The 15,979-nt window shown below is 38.2% G+C and overlaps 2 protein-coding genes across 3 annotated transcripts in view; one reads left to right on the top strand and one right to left on the bottom strand.

The window, feature by feature from the left end:
* Window positions 1–8,319, bottom strand: part of ZNF654 (zinc finger protein 654) — an 89,651-nt gene extending 81,332 nt beyond the window's left edge. For both annotated transcript variants that reach the window (XM_040226849.1, XM_040226841.1), the window contains exon 1: window positions 7,891–8,319. In XM_040226849.1, coding sequence (XP_040082783.1) covers window positions 7,891–8,079 — 189 coding nt within the window. In that variant the 5' untranslated portion in view covers window positions 8,080–8,319. The remainder of the gene's footprint in view (window positions 1–7,890) is intronic.
* A 67-nt stretch (window positions 8,320–8,386) lies between these two features.
* Window positions 8,387–15,328, top strand: CGGBP1 (CGG triplet repeat binding protein 1). The gene is made up of 3 exons (XM_040226885.1): window positions 8,387–8,592; window positions 9,178–9,381; window positions 11,275–15,328. The coding sequence occupies exon 3, from the start codon at window positions 11,294–11,296 to the stop codon at window positions 11,795–11,797; it is 504 nt and encodes a 167-aa protein (XP_040082819.1). The 5' UTR covers window positions 8,387–8,592; window positions 9,178–9,381; window positions 11,275–11,293; the 3' UTR covers window positions 11,798–15,328.
* The last annotated feature ends 651 nt before the right edge of the window (window positions 15,329–15,979 follow it).

A 15,979-nucleotide genomic window follows, 5' to 3' on the forward strand; every position in this document is an offset into this window, starting at 1 on the left:
AACCAACCTGTCAGAGATAAGCTAAAAAATAAAGGTGATACATATTACATGGAAGCTGAAGACCTCCTTGTATTAGATTCCTTTGAAATTACAAACTTTAAAAATACTCTCCAAATCAGACTAGGTATTGTAAAAATATAACTAGAGTTAGTATTTTAATAAATTATATTAGATTTCAAATGGCCTAATATCCTCTTCATTACATATTAATATACATTTTATTAAAATTAACAACAACTTTTGGCTGCAAGCCATGTGGGATCTTAGTTCCCTGACCAGGGATTGACCCCTTGCCCCCTGCAGTGGAAGCATGGAGTCTTAATCACTGGACTGCTAGGGAAGTCCCAGTATATATTTTAAATAGCATATTAATTGACCATATTTTATTGATCGTGTTTTATTTTTCAAATGCCTCATCATATACACCTTTTACCATATGTTCCTTTAAAGTTTTCTTTTTTGCTTTTATTTGTAATTGCTAAAGGTATAGTTTATCAAATTTCGGCAAGAAAATAAAGATCATTGCCAACAATAACAGTACAATTTGTACCTTAACGTCTGTTTGGCAGAACTGTAAAATAATGGTATCACTCAAAGTTTCAAAGCAATGACTTCATTTAAAAGCATTTTCTTCTACCATTTTATCTACAAAATCTGAAATAAATTTCTTTAACCCAATGTTATGAGTGATTATTAGAAATTAGTAATTAATATATATTTTAATGCAAGACTGTATATAAAGAAGTTATTTAAGTTTAGGCTGTTAATGGTTAACCGAAAATTATAAACCAATTCATTTTTTAAAAAAAGCATTTCACATATTTTTGAGAAAACAAAGGAGTTCAAATTTTATCATGCTCAAAATATTCTTGCATTTATTCACAGAAAATAAGCAATCTGTGAAATAGGAATAAATAAAATGTTTTTATTTTTTACTTTTCCTCTGATTATAAAGATAGAAGATTTAATATCACTAATAAATTATCCACTGTTTACAATTTGATTTTTTGGGGGGAGGGGGGTCTTTTTATTTACAAAAGTGATATCACCTGTCTTCTTTTTCTGTTGTTATAATACCACTAACAATTTCCCATATGAATAAATATCCCTTATATAATGACTCTTAGAGGCTTCCCAGGTGGCTCAGTGGTAAAGAATCTGCCTGCCAAGGCAGGACACATGGGTTTGACCCCTGGGTCAGGAAGAGCCCCTAGAGAAGAAAATTGGAACCCACTCCTGTATTCTTGCCTAGGAAATCCCATGGACAGAAGAGCCTGGCAGGGCTATATTTTATGGGATCACAAGAGCCTAAACAACAACACATGACTGTTAGGAGAAAGGATTCAATTAAATGTAACATTTTCCTAACTTTTGTTATTAGCTAATTTTTAATAATTTGCTATTACAAATAATGTAATTATGAACAATTAGTAGTATTCAGTGCATCACCGACTCGATGGACATGGGTTTGGGTAGACTCCAGGAGTTGGTGATGGACAGGGAGGCCTGGAGAGCTGCGATTTATGAGGTCACAAAGAGTCGGACACAACTGAGCAACTGAACGGAACTGAATGCTGAAAGTCAACCTTTCATAATTGAAAGAATTGAAAGTCAACCTGAAAGTCAACCAAAAAAAGCATACTGCTAAGTTGCTTCAGTCGTGTCCAACCCTGTGGACTATAGTCTGCCAAACTCCTCTGTCCATTGGATTCTCTAGGCAAGAATACTGGAGTGGGTAACCATTTCCTTCTCCAGGGGGGAAGAAAAAGCATAAACAATAGCAAAATATTTAGCTCCCTAAATACAGCCAACAAGGTCTAGGATTCACTTTGTTTTGTTTTTCCTTATTACAATAATTATAATAAATAACATGGAGGTAAACATCATACTTGCTAAAAGAATTGCAAGTGATTACTTCTGGGGAATATGTGGGGAAGGAACCGGACAAAAGTATGACCACTATTTTTTTTATTATAATCAATGGCAAAATAGGAAAAAAAAATAAAAACACAAACAAAAAAAGGTTGCCTCTACAATATCCATTCTTATTTTCTTCCTTCCTTATTAATAGAATCACGTGAAAGTCGCTCAGTTCTGTCAGACTCTTTGGGACCTCATGCTTAGTCCATGGAATTCTTCAGTCCAGAGTACTGGACCGGGTAGCCTTTCCCTTCTCCAGGGGATCTTCCTAACCCAGGGATCAAACTCAGGTCTCCCTCATTGCAGGCAGATTCTTTACCAGCTGATCACAGGGGAATCACAGGCCTGAGTTTATCCAGGAGAAAAATACAAAAATATACCCTAACATTCTTTTCAGATGGGACTAGCTAACAAGATTGAAATCAAAGTAGAATTTACAGCAAGATGTTTTTGGCTTACCCCAGATAAACCCCATTTCTGATACATGGAACTGAGATTTGATGCTTGGAACTTCAGCAACTATTTTGGATCATGAGGCAAACTTGAGATAGAAGATAAAGACGACTAATAAGAAAGAACAAATGATGATAAAGCTACCATATCATTCCTACTAACCATTCAAGACTTTTCATATGAGAAATAAATATGTACTTGTTTAAACTATTTAAGTCAGTAAACAGTGGAAACAGTGTCAGACTTTATTTTGGGGGGCTCCAAAATCACTGCAGATGGTGATTGCAGCCATGAAATTAAAAGATGCTTACTCCTTGGAAGGAAAGTTATGATCAACCTAGATAGCATATTAAAAAGCAGAGATATTACTTTGCCAACAAAGGTCAGTCTAGTCAAGGCTATGGTTTTTCCAGTAGTCATGTATGGATGTGAGACTTGAACTGTGAAGAAAGCAAAGTGCCAAAGAATTGATGCTTTTGAACTATGGTGTTGGAGAAGACTCTTGAGAGCCCCTTGAACTATAAGGAGATCCAACCAGTCCATCCTAAAGGAGATCAGTCCTGGGTGTTCATTGGAAGGACTGATGTTGAAGCTGAAACTCCAATACTTTGAACACTTCATGTGAAAAGACCCTGATGCTGGGAGGGATTGGGGGCAGGAGGAGAAGATGGCTGGATGGCATCACTGACTTGATAGACATGAGTTTGGGTAAACTCCAGGAGTTGGTGATGGACAGGGAGGCCTGTCATGCTGCAGTTCATGGGGTCGCAAAGAGTCGGACACGACTGAGTGACTGAACTGAACTTCTAGCAGCAAAATGCAATTCCTCAATTTTAAGTCTTATATGACTTATTAATAAACAAAGCACATACAAAAACATAAAACTAAATCAAAAAATAATTCCAGGAATAGTAAAAATGTATTATACTCTAAGTAACTGCTCAAGAAACTATATTATGTGAACTTTATACCAAGACTAAGAGATAAGGGTTGTATTTTCCTAAAACAATTAAATTTTAATTTAAAGAGGCATGAGTATGTATTTTGTAAAACTATGAAGTGAACTCTTTTTCTGTTAGATTGTTTATCTGTTTAGAGTGCTTGCTACACACTGCTGTGCTCAGTTGCTCAGTGGTGTGGGACTCTTTGCGACCCAAGGGTCTGTAGCCCGCCAGGCTCCTCTGTCCATGGGGACTCTCCAGGCAAGAATATTGGAGTGGGTGGCCATGGCCTCCTGCAAGGGATCTTCCCAACCCAGGGATCGAACCCAGGCCTCCCACACTGCAAGCAGATTCTTTACCATCTGAGCTACCAGGTAAGCCCAAGAATACTGGAATGGGTAGCCTATCCCTTCTCCAAGGGAACTCTCCAACCCAAGAATCAAACCGGGGTTTCCTGCATTGCAGGCAGATTCTTTACCAGCTGAGCTACCTGGGAAGCCCTTCTTGCTACCCAGGATGCACACTAGCTGCTCAAAATTATTTGATGAGATGATTAAATACTTTCTTTCAAGACAGAGTATCCACTAAGAGTTCCAAAGTAAGGTTATAGCAGGGTTTCTCAACTTTGGCACCAGATAGTTCTATCGATAATTCTGTTGACCACTATGAACCAGATAATCTGCTGCCAGGGCTGCCCGGTACATTGCAGGATGCTCAAAATCTCTGGCCTCTGCGCACCAGATGCCAGTAGCAAGCTCCCAAGTAAGACAATCACAAATATCTCCAGACATTGCCCAATGTCTGCTACAAGAAATAAAATCTGAAAAACAACAGTCATTTTTGCATCAGTTAGTGCTTCATTAGGAACATTTGGCTTTTCTAGTTAATGATTTAGAATTGTAACATTTCTAAATTCTCTCTCAAGTTTACTGCAGGATACAAACTTTAAGTGACCTACAGATTAGATTATCTCTAATGGTCCTCTTAAACCTTCAGAGGATTTCACATGTGAGAAATATTAATAGCCTCTATCTATTTAAGCCTATCTATGTGCTAGGTATAGTACTGAGAACCTCATGTTCATTCTCTCATTTTATACTTATGACATCCTCATGGGATGGCTATTTAACCCCACTATAATAAGAAATGAGTTTAAAGTCTATTTTAATCAACATATTGAAGTGCTTTCAGAAATACTTATATATCATTCACTATATCCATTCTGGCACTGAACTAAGAAGGTTATCTTTAACTTAATTTATAATTTGTGATAAAAAATTTCAATGTATCTAGCAACAAAATTAAGATGAATTACCACAACCTTCAGGTATTGGGGAAATGTTCACAGCCCCTAAGAAATCAGAGATAATTAACTGTTACTTGGAATATTTTTTATACAGTGGCATAATGAAAGAATACTTTTAAAATTTTCCATCCATTATCCCCTGAGTTCTTCAGCAAATCTTTCTCTCTTATACAACTTGACCAAAAAAAATAAAAGTCACTTTATAAGTATTTGAGGATTCATTTGTAATTTCAGTCTATAGTTCAGAAGAAATCGAAGGCTGGGTCCAAAAATCCCAGCTTGTTCACCTAACAAATTAAGTTGCTCAGGCCTCAATTTCAACAACATAACTTGCATAACAAGACCTATCTGAAGGCCTTAAGAGTTAGTAGGCCCTCAATAAAAATTACGTTTCTCTTCCTTTCATCCTCAAATTAAATATAAGCTAAGGGCCAATTCTATTTAAGCATTTGTTGAAGTGTACTAATAAAAGCCAAGGGGAGGATATGATGGGGCAGTCAAATATTATTCAATGCAACTGGAAATGAACATTTCAGTCTCCCAAATCCATCATCTCAAAAATCAGTTATAGGCTAAGGGATTATCCCCTCAGTTTGAGATTTATAATTACTAGTATTGTTTCTCAAATAGAAAGTTTATCATCAAATGCATTGAGTGCATGCATAATTTTTCACTTATATTATCTACAGTCTTCTGTTTTCACTCTTCCCTGTGGTAAAAGACACAGAACCATTCTTGAAAAGAAGTGTTCCTTCCTCTCCCTTCACCCACACACTAACTGCCAAGAAATTTTGATTCATATTTCTAATAGGAGAAAGAAAAATTAGAGCCTTTCTTCTCAACTTTACAAGGCTGTGTGTATAATTCATATATTGAGTTAACTGTCACCAACTCAAGTATGTGTTATCCATTTTAAGGATTACTCACAACTAGTAATTTACTAATGAAGGCAAGTTACCCTTAGCGAATATTAGGAAAACAAATATTTAAAAAGAAACAATCTTTAGGAATTAGATTGTATTCCTTTACTGGTAAACAAAGCATAATTACTATACTAGAATTCTATTAATCAGTCATAAAATGCAACTTAATTCAGGTAATCTTTTATTCTATTAAAGTTTTAACACAAAAAAAACCACTTCACAAAGCTCACCTGCAAGTTGGAACCAGGATAGGAACCCTAAGAAGAGATCTTTTGGTAATCTAGAGTATTATAAAATATGTCATGAGATTTCAGATAAAAGTTGGTAACATGAAAGTATGTCAGTATAACACTCATAATTTAGCAATATAAAGGTTTACTAAGCTCTTCCTGTTTACTTTTATTTCCTTGGATATTTTAGGATGTAGTGGAGTTTTATAAAATAGTCAACTTCTTTTGTTCTTAAAATAATTTACGGTCACTATTCGGACACTGTATTTCACAAGCTAAATTTATTCATTTGTTCTTAAAGTTGGTTTCAAGAAATAGAAGGAAAGTAATTAAAAGTTCTCCAAAAATGTTCTGGCCCTCAAACTAAATTTTGCGTTCTACAGCAAATAAATTTACAAAGCTAAATGTAACCAAAGCCAAGATACTCATTAATGATATAAAAAGCAAAATATAGATAAAGATAGACTTTCTGCCTGTGACGCTATTAAAAAGATCAATTGTAACATAATTTTACGCAGTTTAAAACTCCTACAGGTAAATAATCTACTGAAAACATGGTTTCTACATATAAAACATAGAAGATAAGCTCTGGAATGACACAACCTCTAAATTCTGAATGCCAATAAAAAAAAATTTGTTTAAGAAAGTTACTAAATAGAGAGCAATGCCAAAGAAAACTCACGTATCCCATATAATAAGACAATTTCCACCATCAAACAAACTTATCTATTTTGGAGAAGAGGGGGATGAAATCTTCCTGAAGATGTCAACCCCACCCTTTTTTCCAAGCAATGTCTCAACGCTTGGAAAGACATAAAATCAAATTTCAGCAAACATGATGCTCATTTCTGCTTAGCTTTCTTACTTGCTACCAGAATGAAATTAATGGCTAACTTTAAGATGTAAAGGATCCAAAGGGTTTGGATCCTTTACATATTCACTCGTTTAATTACTATCCGGATTTGAAGGTAAAGAAACTAAGGCACAAAGAGGTTAAGTAATCTGTTTAAGATAACACAGCTAGAAGTAGTGGAACCAAGATTTGAATCCTATACATCCAAGATAATAAACAAAGGAATGAGATGGAAAAGAAGCAATTAAATTTTTTCCCAAGAGTTTGCAAAATAATAGTGCTACGAAAGAGAACAAAATGTTAAACTATAAATATATGCAGATGTAAATGTATAGATTACATAAATTCTACCCCTGCACAAATATGGTACTTTAATATTTGATTATGCTTAAACGTTCTAAATACATCAAATCGTTGTGGCTGTCGACCAAGTAAGTAATTTACTGTCACTGTTCAGACACTTTTGTTGTTGTTTTTTTCCACAGGCTAAATAAAATACACTATAATTTAAAGGAAGGGGGGGTGGTGGTGATGTAACCAGAGCAATAGTTTCAGGAAAGCTACTTTCTCTATTAGCAGTTTATCAGAAAAGAGCTTGTGTGTATCGGAGAAAGGAGTAAGAAAAGGAAAGATGACAATCCCATGGCCTTAACCCCACCCCCCAAAAAAGTAACTAAATCATTGTGGGTCAGCGCCTAAGCCAACTGGAGAACTGGCCCAGCGGGATCTCGTGAGGGGATGACAGGAGACCCTAGCAGAGGGGGAGGGGTGGCGATGACAGGAGAGGGGGCGGTAGAGAGATGGCACGCCTCCCATATCCGAAAAAGGGGAGAAGACGGGGGGCAAGAGGCGGAGAAGGGAAGGCAAGATATGTTGCCAGAGACTCCAAATGAGGTGACAAGAAACAGGATAGGAAACACAAGAAAGGCGGGACCCTCGGGCAGAAAGGGGTCTGTCTGGGGCAGGGGAGGCATGTCAGTACAGAGCTTTCCTGCCAGCTGACCCTCCGGTCCAACCCCTCCACCCGGGACAAACTCTCACTTTCTCCGCAACCCTCAACCTGCGCGGGTCATCCCGAACCCGCTCCCCGCCCCCCACCCCAAGCCGGATAGGTGGAGGAGGGAGCTTCATCCTCCACGCTCCTCGCTGCGCCGGTGGCGCGAGCGCCGGACACAGCCCAGATTCGGAGACGGGAAGAGCAGGAGAGGCAAAGAGGCCCAGGACCGGCTGACAAGTCCGGGCGGGCGGCCGACGGGCGCCTCACCTGACAGAAGCGTCGGCAGTAATCCCGACTGCTGATCCCGACGCCGCCACCACCGCAGCTGCCGCCGCCAGCGCCGCCTCTGCCGTCGCCCGCAGCTCTAAGCCCGGGTGGGCCTGGCGGGGACTCCACAATGGCCACGAGCTCTTCTCCGAGGCGTTCGGCCTCTTGGTCGCTCTCTTCCTCCGCCATGAGGCTCTCGCCGCCCAGCGCGTACCAACCCCTGCGCCGCCGCCGCTGTAGCTGCCTCGGTTAACCTCCTCCTCCTCCTCTAGTTCCCTCCCCCTTCTCTCCTCCCCAGCCGGACAGGGGCCTCTAGGCTGGCTCTACTTCCGGCTCCGCCCACCCACGCCCCCAGTTTTCATTGGAGAACGCTAGCCGCCAATCATACACATGTCCGCCCTTCTACCACTATTGGTCAAATTTGCCGTCTGTTTGATAGACTTGCAGTCCGTTGGTCAATGTTGCTCGGCGGTTGCTGGGGGCCGCCTACGAGCTCTGCCACTGGTGGCACAGGAGGACGGGGCGCGGCGGGGGACACGGCGGCCGCCGCGGGGCTCGTTCGTGCAACGGCGGCGGCGACGGCGGCGGTGGCGGCGGCGGCTGGTCCTCCTCCTTCTCCCTATTGCTCCTCCTATTCTTCCTCCTCCTTTCCTTTCCGGCCGTGTATCGTCCACTTCCCCTAGCGACGGCCCAGATCCTACGGTACCGAGGAGCTAGGGAGGCCGAGGGTGGGCCCGGCCGTTGGTGCGGGCTTTGGGCCCGGGGCCTTCCGTCCCGAGCGGGAGCCGGGGGCGGGGCCGGGGCGCCGTTGTCGGCGGGAGGAAGAGGGAGGGGACGGGAAGCCTGACAGCGGCCGCCTCCGCCAGGCGCCTGCCGCCTCCTCCCTTGAGACTGCCGCCAACTCGGCTGTCGAGTTCCCGGGCCCACGGCCGGCAGCTGGGACTCGGCCCTGCCCAGCTAGCGGGCAGGGGCGGTGAGACGCCGGCGTGCTGGGCTCCGCGCGGGAGGAGGGAGTCTAGACGCCGGGAGCGTCGCGAGCCCCGCCTTTCCCTCCTCCCGATCCCTGGGGCTGGGGCACTCGAGGAGGCTCAGATTGGGGCGGACGACTGAGGAGGGACTGGGCTGAGGAGAGCTGGGGTAAACGTTGGGATCCGGATTTATGGACTTAACTAGGGTGATTTTAAAGACACCTGCGTGGTGGCTGTTGTGTACGTTCTTCGTTTTTTTCATCCACCCTTCTTCCCCCTCCTCCATTTTTTCTTTCCGTTTGTTTTTCGTGTTTTACAGTAAAGGCATGACTTCCCAGCACCTCAGGGAAAATAGGGTGCAAGCCCAGAAACTGTTTCCCCATCACCACTTGTTGAAAAACTGATTTGAAGGCATATCCGGGTTTGAACAAACGGAAAGTGCCAGGATTTAATGCGTCTTTGGTTTTGCGCTGGAGACCCTTCACTGCTAGGTATCAAGACGAAAAAACTGGAAACTCATCCGGTAAACATTTAAACTTGAAAACTTCTGATGAGTTTTATTTTTATCCAGTAAATGATTTGCTTCTTTTGTTGGCCAATTACTGGCCTTAACTTTTTAACTTCCTCGTTTAAAATATCTCTACTTCTATGGAAAACACTTTTGTTCTTCGGTTCTGTAAACTCGAGCAACCTCTACTGGGTAGATAGTTGCCTCTGCAGTAACACAAGTGTACTAGAAAACTTAAAAGATTTTATAATGAATAGGCCTTTCATATTAACACAAGTGATTGCGTATTTTATGGTTCAGAGAATAACGAACATGTTAATTGTTTACAGTTTGAAATTCAAAGATAGACCTTAAACATAGAATGATTTAAGCATCACTAGTCACAAATATGTAATGTTTTCCATAAAGAGGTTGGAATCATTCATTATAATTGGGACTGACTTGGTATAAGATTCTACAACACATACCATAAAGTACAAATATGTGTAATGGTAATTCACTGTTAAGTACGCAGGAATTGTCTTCTGCAATTGAAAACCTATAGCCTAAATATTTGACACATGAGAGCCTTGGTTTAACAGATTTTTATTGGAAAAAAAAAGAATAGAATTAAACCTATTAAAGCCTAAACTTTCCAAGAATACTGGGAAATGTTGAGTTCTCTGAGGTTATGTCCACAGGTGTCTAATACATAAATTCTTTTGAGAGAGATTTCATGTTAACCAGCTGTGAATTCTGTAGCACAGATTAATGGAATACTCCAATGTTTTTTATTATGCTTATAAAGCATAGTTCTTCAGAACACACCTGGGAATTTTTCTCTAGTGTATTTAAACGGAACAGAATTCCATCCTGAAATCTATCAAATTCACTTCAGTTTCTTTTATCTGGACTAATGTAAGAGTTTAATCCAACAAATGGTATCATTTACAACCTTTGTTATCTCAAGTTTTCAGTGCGCATAACCTTATGATTTTGGCCATGATCAGAAAAATCTGTTGTTGGGATAAATTGAGAAATTAAGTTATTTCTGAGTTAAATATTTGTGAAAATAATCAATTATTATCCCATATCAAACAAATTGTGATTGAGCATCCATCATGTATGAGATACTGTGTTAAGTTCTTGGTTTTGGTCTAACTTAATAGTTAATAAATGAAATAAATATTAGCAAATGTAAACATTACTCTTCGATGTAAACAAAAGTGTTAGAAAAGTTACTTTGCATATCTTGACTATCATCACCTTTTGGAAAGTTGTCTTAGTAGAGGTGTATATACATTAAATAAAAATGACTAATTTGAGCTCTATATTTGACTGTAAAATTTAATGTCATTGTTGCTGCTTTTAATCACATTTGGCCTGTGTCCTTTCTTGACTTTTACTTTCTTTATTCTCAGAAGAACTTTAGAAATTATATTCATCTCCATATAGAATTATACTAGCTTAATGGCTCACCTGTTTAAATAAATTTTGTACATAATTCCTTGAAGTTGATTTCCTAAAATCTGTCATTCCAGAATTGTGACAGGAACAAAGTTCTTTTAAAATTGAACACACATCTAAATTAGATGAGATTCATACAATTGATGCCATTAATGTAGACCTGTGGTTAGATTTTTCTAAAGGATAGTGACATCTATGATAGTTGGAGTTCTTTTTTTAATAGTTCAAAATTAATTTCATCAAAATCAAGGAATGGACTTAGTTGTTACTAGTAATTTTCTCTGGTTTTCCCTTCCCTTAACATATTTCAGGTAAGTTAAGACTTAATAGACAAATCTATTAATAATAATTTGAATTAAATTTTCTGAAGCCTTTAATCTTAAAATGTTTATACCTACCTTTTACTTTTGCTTCCTGCATGAAGTGTTATAACACTTATCTTTGTTTCTCTTGTCTTGAAAGAACCCCATTCAAAGTCAGAATGGAACGATTTGTAGTAACAGCACCACCTGCTCGAAACCGTTCTAAGACTGCTTTGTATGTGACTCCCCTGGATCGAGTCACTGAGTTTGGAGGTGAGCTGCACGAAGATGGAGGAAAGCTCTTCTGCACTTCTTGCAATGTGGTTCTGAATCATGTTCGCAAGTCTGCCATTAGTGACCACCTCAAGTCAAAGACTCATACCAAGAGGAAGGCAGAATTTGAAGAGCAGAATGTGAGAAAGAAGCAGAGGCCTCTAACTGCATCGCTTCAGTGCAACAGTACTGCGCAAACAGAGAAAGTCAGTGTTATCCAGGACTTTGTGAAAATGTGCCTGGAAGCCAATATCCCACTTGAGAAGGCTGATCACCCAGCAGTCCGTGCTTTCCTGTCTCGCCATGTGAAGAATGGAGGCTCCATACCCAAGTCAGACCAACTGAGGAGAGCATACCTGCCTGATGGATACGAGAATGAGAATCAGCTCCTTAACTCACAAGATTGTTGACAAGGAGGTTACCACCATTGTGATCAAGATAAATAATGTGGAGTATTAAAAGTTACGTGTTGATTGTGTGGTTCATTTTTATATTTATTTCATTTTAATCATGTGATGCAGAATAGTTTTGCAATGTATATACAGTTGCAGGCAAAAAATTAAAAAAAAAAAAACTCACTGCAAAATGTATTGTTAATTTTAGTCACCAATGGTGTAAAGCAAAACTTAGGGTTAGAGTGTGCTAGGATACCTGAAACCTGATGGTTATCTTTAAAATTGATGGTTTTTCTCCTGAAATGTTTGTGCATGGAAGAACTGCCCTGCTTTTTTACCCTGTTGCCATGTATAATTATTCCTTGTGAGATTACCTAATTACTTGGATTGATGACTAGCCTAGGAAATTGAAGCTGCTGCCAGGCAATACCACTCACAGTAACTTAAAGAAATTATTTCCCTGATTAGAGGATCCTCAAAAAAGAAGGGAGGGTGGGAAACTATTCTTATATCTTCAGATTCCTAGCAGAAAAAGACTGTTTATTGCAGACTGTGCTTTACTTGTATATGATATAGTTACCTTAACTATCCTTCAGTTCCTCACTGTCTTTTTTCCCTTTTTTTTTTTTCTTTATTTTAAGGCTTCTTGTTGTATTTAGTAGCAGCTTCAAGTGACCAAAAGACTGAAATCTTCATGGCAGTGCCAAAGCCACTGGGAATTTTGCAGTGATACGATTTTAGTCTCTAACTATAAACAGATTTTTGAACCATAGGCTTTCATTTCAAGTGTCATTCTGAATTTGCAAACTTCTTTTTTTATGTCATGGTATTAAAAGGCTTCAAGATTGGCATTTTAATTTAAACAAGTAGACATTTTATGATTGAGTTTCCTGTTTTTACAGAGAATTGGCAATTACTTTTTGGCTGACAAATCAGATGAGATTACTTTTTATGCATTAATTTTCCATATGATATTATAAAAGTTTATTTAGATAAATAGACTAGAAATAAGTTTACTTACTTTCACTTTTACATGCTTTGCCTCCGGTGGTACAAGGTTTTTAAACATAGATGATAAACCATTGTCTAGAAATACTGGCAAGGTTTTTTTGTAGTGGTGATCTGGCAGTATCCTGCATAACTGTTTGGGTGAGGAAATAAATCAGTTCTGTTAAAGGTCAACCATGTTCAGGAAATGAGCTCTATCTGAACTTCACTATCCTGTAAGGTTATTAAAGTAGCTTAGCCCAGTTGTCGTCTTTGTTGGATACCCAAAATATATTTTTAAAAAACTGAACAGCTGAAAACTTGGACTAGAGCTTTAAAAAAAAAAGTCTTAAATTCTTTGAAAACATTCAAGTTAAAAGTGTTTATAAAATATATTTCTATTACAAGCACTGATAATTGATGCCCTATGTGATGTAAAGGGAGCTATCCTTGAGATCATTTTACCACAAATCTTCATTTTAAAAAAGCCAAAGTGAGTAAGAAAAAGATGTTTTTCAGAAACAGCTTTCTATATCTTTTTTGGTAGATTTAAGTTCCTAGTTTGGGTTGTCAAAGTGCCCATCTGATTTTAGATTTATGTGAGGTTTTTTTGGTGGTTTTCATTTTTAAATAAGCCTGCCACCAAAAAAGAAAAATCACTTGTCAGAATTTGAGCTACCAGATTTTCTCATGTTCAGTTGTGTTAAAGTAGCACAATTAATGCCCAGAATAGTGCTCTCATTGATAAAGCACATGCAAGAGGAGACCAGCAGCAAAACATAACCAAAATGTACTTTGTTTTTACTTCCTCTAATAAAGGATTTGCAGGCAACCATGTTTGATTTGAATTATCTAAGATGGTACCAGATCTACGAAACTAGGAAAATAATTGAGTTTTATAGCATTCTTTTCAGAATACAAAGATAAGGTTAGATAAACAATCATTCTAATTTTTTCAAGACTCATGAATCAGACAGCTCCCTATTTAGATACTAATTTGCAATAACAGCAAACGTGGCAGAATAGCTTTGAGTAGTCCTCAGCAGTAAACTGGATGATGTTGCACCAGAAAAACACCAATAATTCACATTTGAGTATTTAGTAGTTAAAACTAATTTGATAATCATATAGGTCCCCTATAGTTTGATGTATTTCTCCAGGCTCCTAACTTTTCACACATACACTATATCTAGAGGCATAATCTTTCCTGTTAGGATTATATCATGTCCTTAGAAGCGTTTTCCATCCTGTTGTGGAGGTTTAATATGTTTCTTTACTGATTGTGAAATTTTTCGTTCCCTGAAACTGGTTAACTTTACTTCATAGTTAAATAGATAAGGCAGAATGATTGTATTAGCCTGCTCAAACTGGTACAAATCTGTGAAACCATGGTTGGCATACGCTGGATAACGAACAGAATAAGAGGCATATGCTGCTGTGGTGTGTAGTGGACATGTGTACAGACGCTTTCAGTCTTAACTATAGTGTTAGTGTGATGCTATACTATTGGAAAAAATAGCACATTTTTTTCTATTTTATAAGTTGTATGCATAAACATAAGATTTGTTATGTTTCATTTATAAACTGCCTTCAACACATGCTTACCTGTTAAAATAGCGTTTTCTCAAAGTATGGTAGTATGTCTTCCAGAATCTCACTATATGCTTACAGTAAATAGTTTCTAACTTGTTGAAATGTTAAATTCCTTGTTGGTTTCTTTTGATTCTCTGGGGCATATAGCAAGCCTGAAAGACATAATCATTTCTTACAGGGTGAAAATTGAGAAAGATTGCATATTGGAGCCTAAATAGTTATTTTATTCATTATCATCTTTGAGTAAGACTTCTTTTATTTTAAACAAATGCTACTACCAGTTAAGGCATTTGGCCCTAATGAATTTTCAGGGACCAAAATAAAGTTCTGCATCTTAAAATTGTAACCAATTAAGTATCGGCTTGGGATTGTTCAGAAGTATTCATTGCTTAAAAACTACTGTGACAGTTGGCAAGATCTTCAAGCAGAAAGTTCCACATTCAGACCTTTTGCCTGAAAGAATCTGTACGTAAATGTTAATGGAAAATACATTTTAGAAAAATGTAAGGTGGCCCAAAACAAAAGCCACAATTTGTCATTTGGTGCTTAGTCTTTGTAAGGGCTCTCTGTGGTTTGACTTGCTCCAGCAGCCTTATAAATGAGTACAGATCACTTTCAAACATGTTTATTAAATAAAAAATTCATTCTATAATTTAATTGAAAATCTTAGCCTAAAATGTTTTGGCTTCTAGTCCACCCTGATTAAAATGTGAATAGTGAAGTGACTATCCTAAGCCTGGTTTATCTCAATCCATACTACCATAGATTTCTGAGGTAAATACAGTTCTTACGTAGTGGTATTCTACTTGTATCCAGAATACTGTATTCATTAAAATTTTACTATGTTTATTTGTGTATTCCCTTGCTTATTTTTTTTGCTCATGCATGTATACTTAGTATAAATTGTTGCTTTTAAAGTTTTGTCTCTGTGACTTTTAGAAATAAATTTCAAAAATTATTTCAGAATGTTTTGAAAGCATGTTTTGTTTTGTGGGTCAATAGCATATATTTCATAATTCCAACAGATAATAAAGTTTTATGAGTATAGATTTATTTTCCTACTAGTTACATCTCTTTGAAAGATTATCGGTCTTTACCCCCAGTATCAAAGCATATATTCTGTGAAATCAAATTCACATCATAGCTACAGATAGCCCCTTTCCCCTAAAATTGTATAGGTAATATTTAAATACACTTAATCAGTACTTTTAATTGGAAACATACTGTAATTTTCTACCTTTAGAAATACTAACAATGGAAGACAAGGGCCTAATTTGCATCTCATAAGTTTTAGTGGGATTTTGAAAGATTTGCTATATCCTTATTCAGCACTGGAGGAAAATGTATAGAAGTGGAAACTCTTTTATTAGTTTTACCTAGTTTTGAGGGCAAACAGTCCTTCTATTTACTGCTATTTGTAAGATATTAATGAATTTATATTTTCGGTGATTCCCTGGCAACTCAGTTGGTAAAGAGTCTGCCTGCAATGCGGGAGACCTGGGTTTGATCCCTGGGTCGGGAAGATCACCTGGAGAAGGAAATGACAATTCACTCTAGTATTCTTGCCTGGAAAATCCCATGGACGGAGGAGCCTAACAGGCTATAGTCCATGGGGTT

Source organism: Oryx dammah, unplaced genomic scaffold (assembly GCF_014754425.2).
Source record: "Oryx dammah isolate SB20612 unplaced genomic scaffold, SCBI_Odam_1.1 HiC_scaffold_2, whole genome shotgun sequence".
In the NCBI taxonomy this organism is placed as follows: domain Eukaryota; kingdom Metazoa; phylum Chordata; class Mammalia; order Artiodactyla; family Bovidae; genus Oryx; species Oryx dammah.

Excerpts from the sequence above, each read along its gene's own strand:
- CGGBP1 (XM_040226885.1), top strand. The coding sequence starts at position 11,294 with ATGGAACGATTTGTAGTAACAGCACCACCTGCTCGAAACCGTTCTAAG.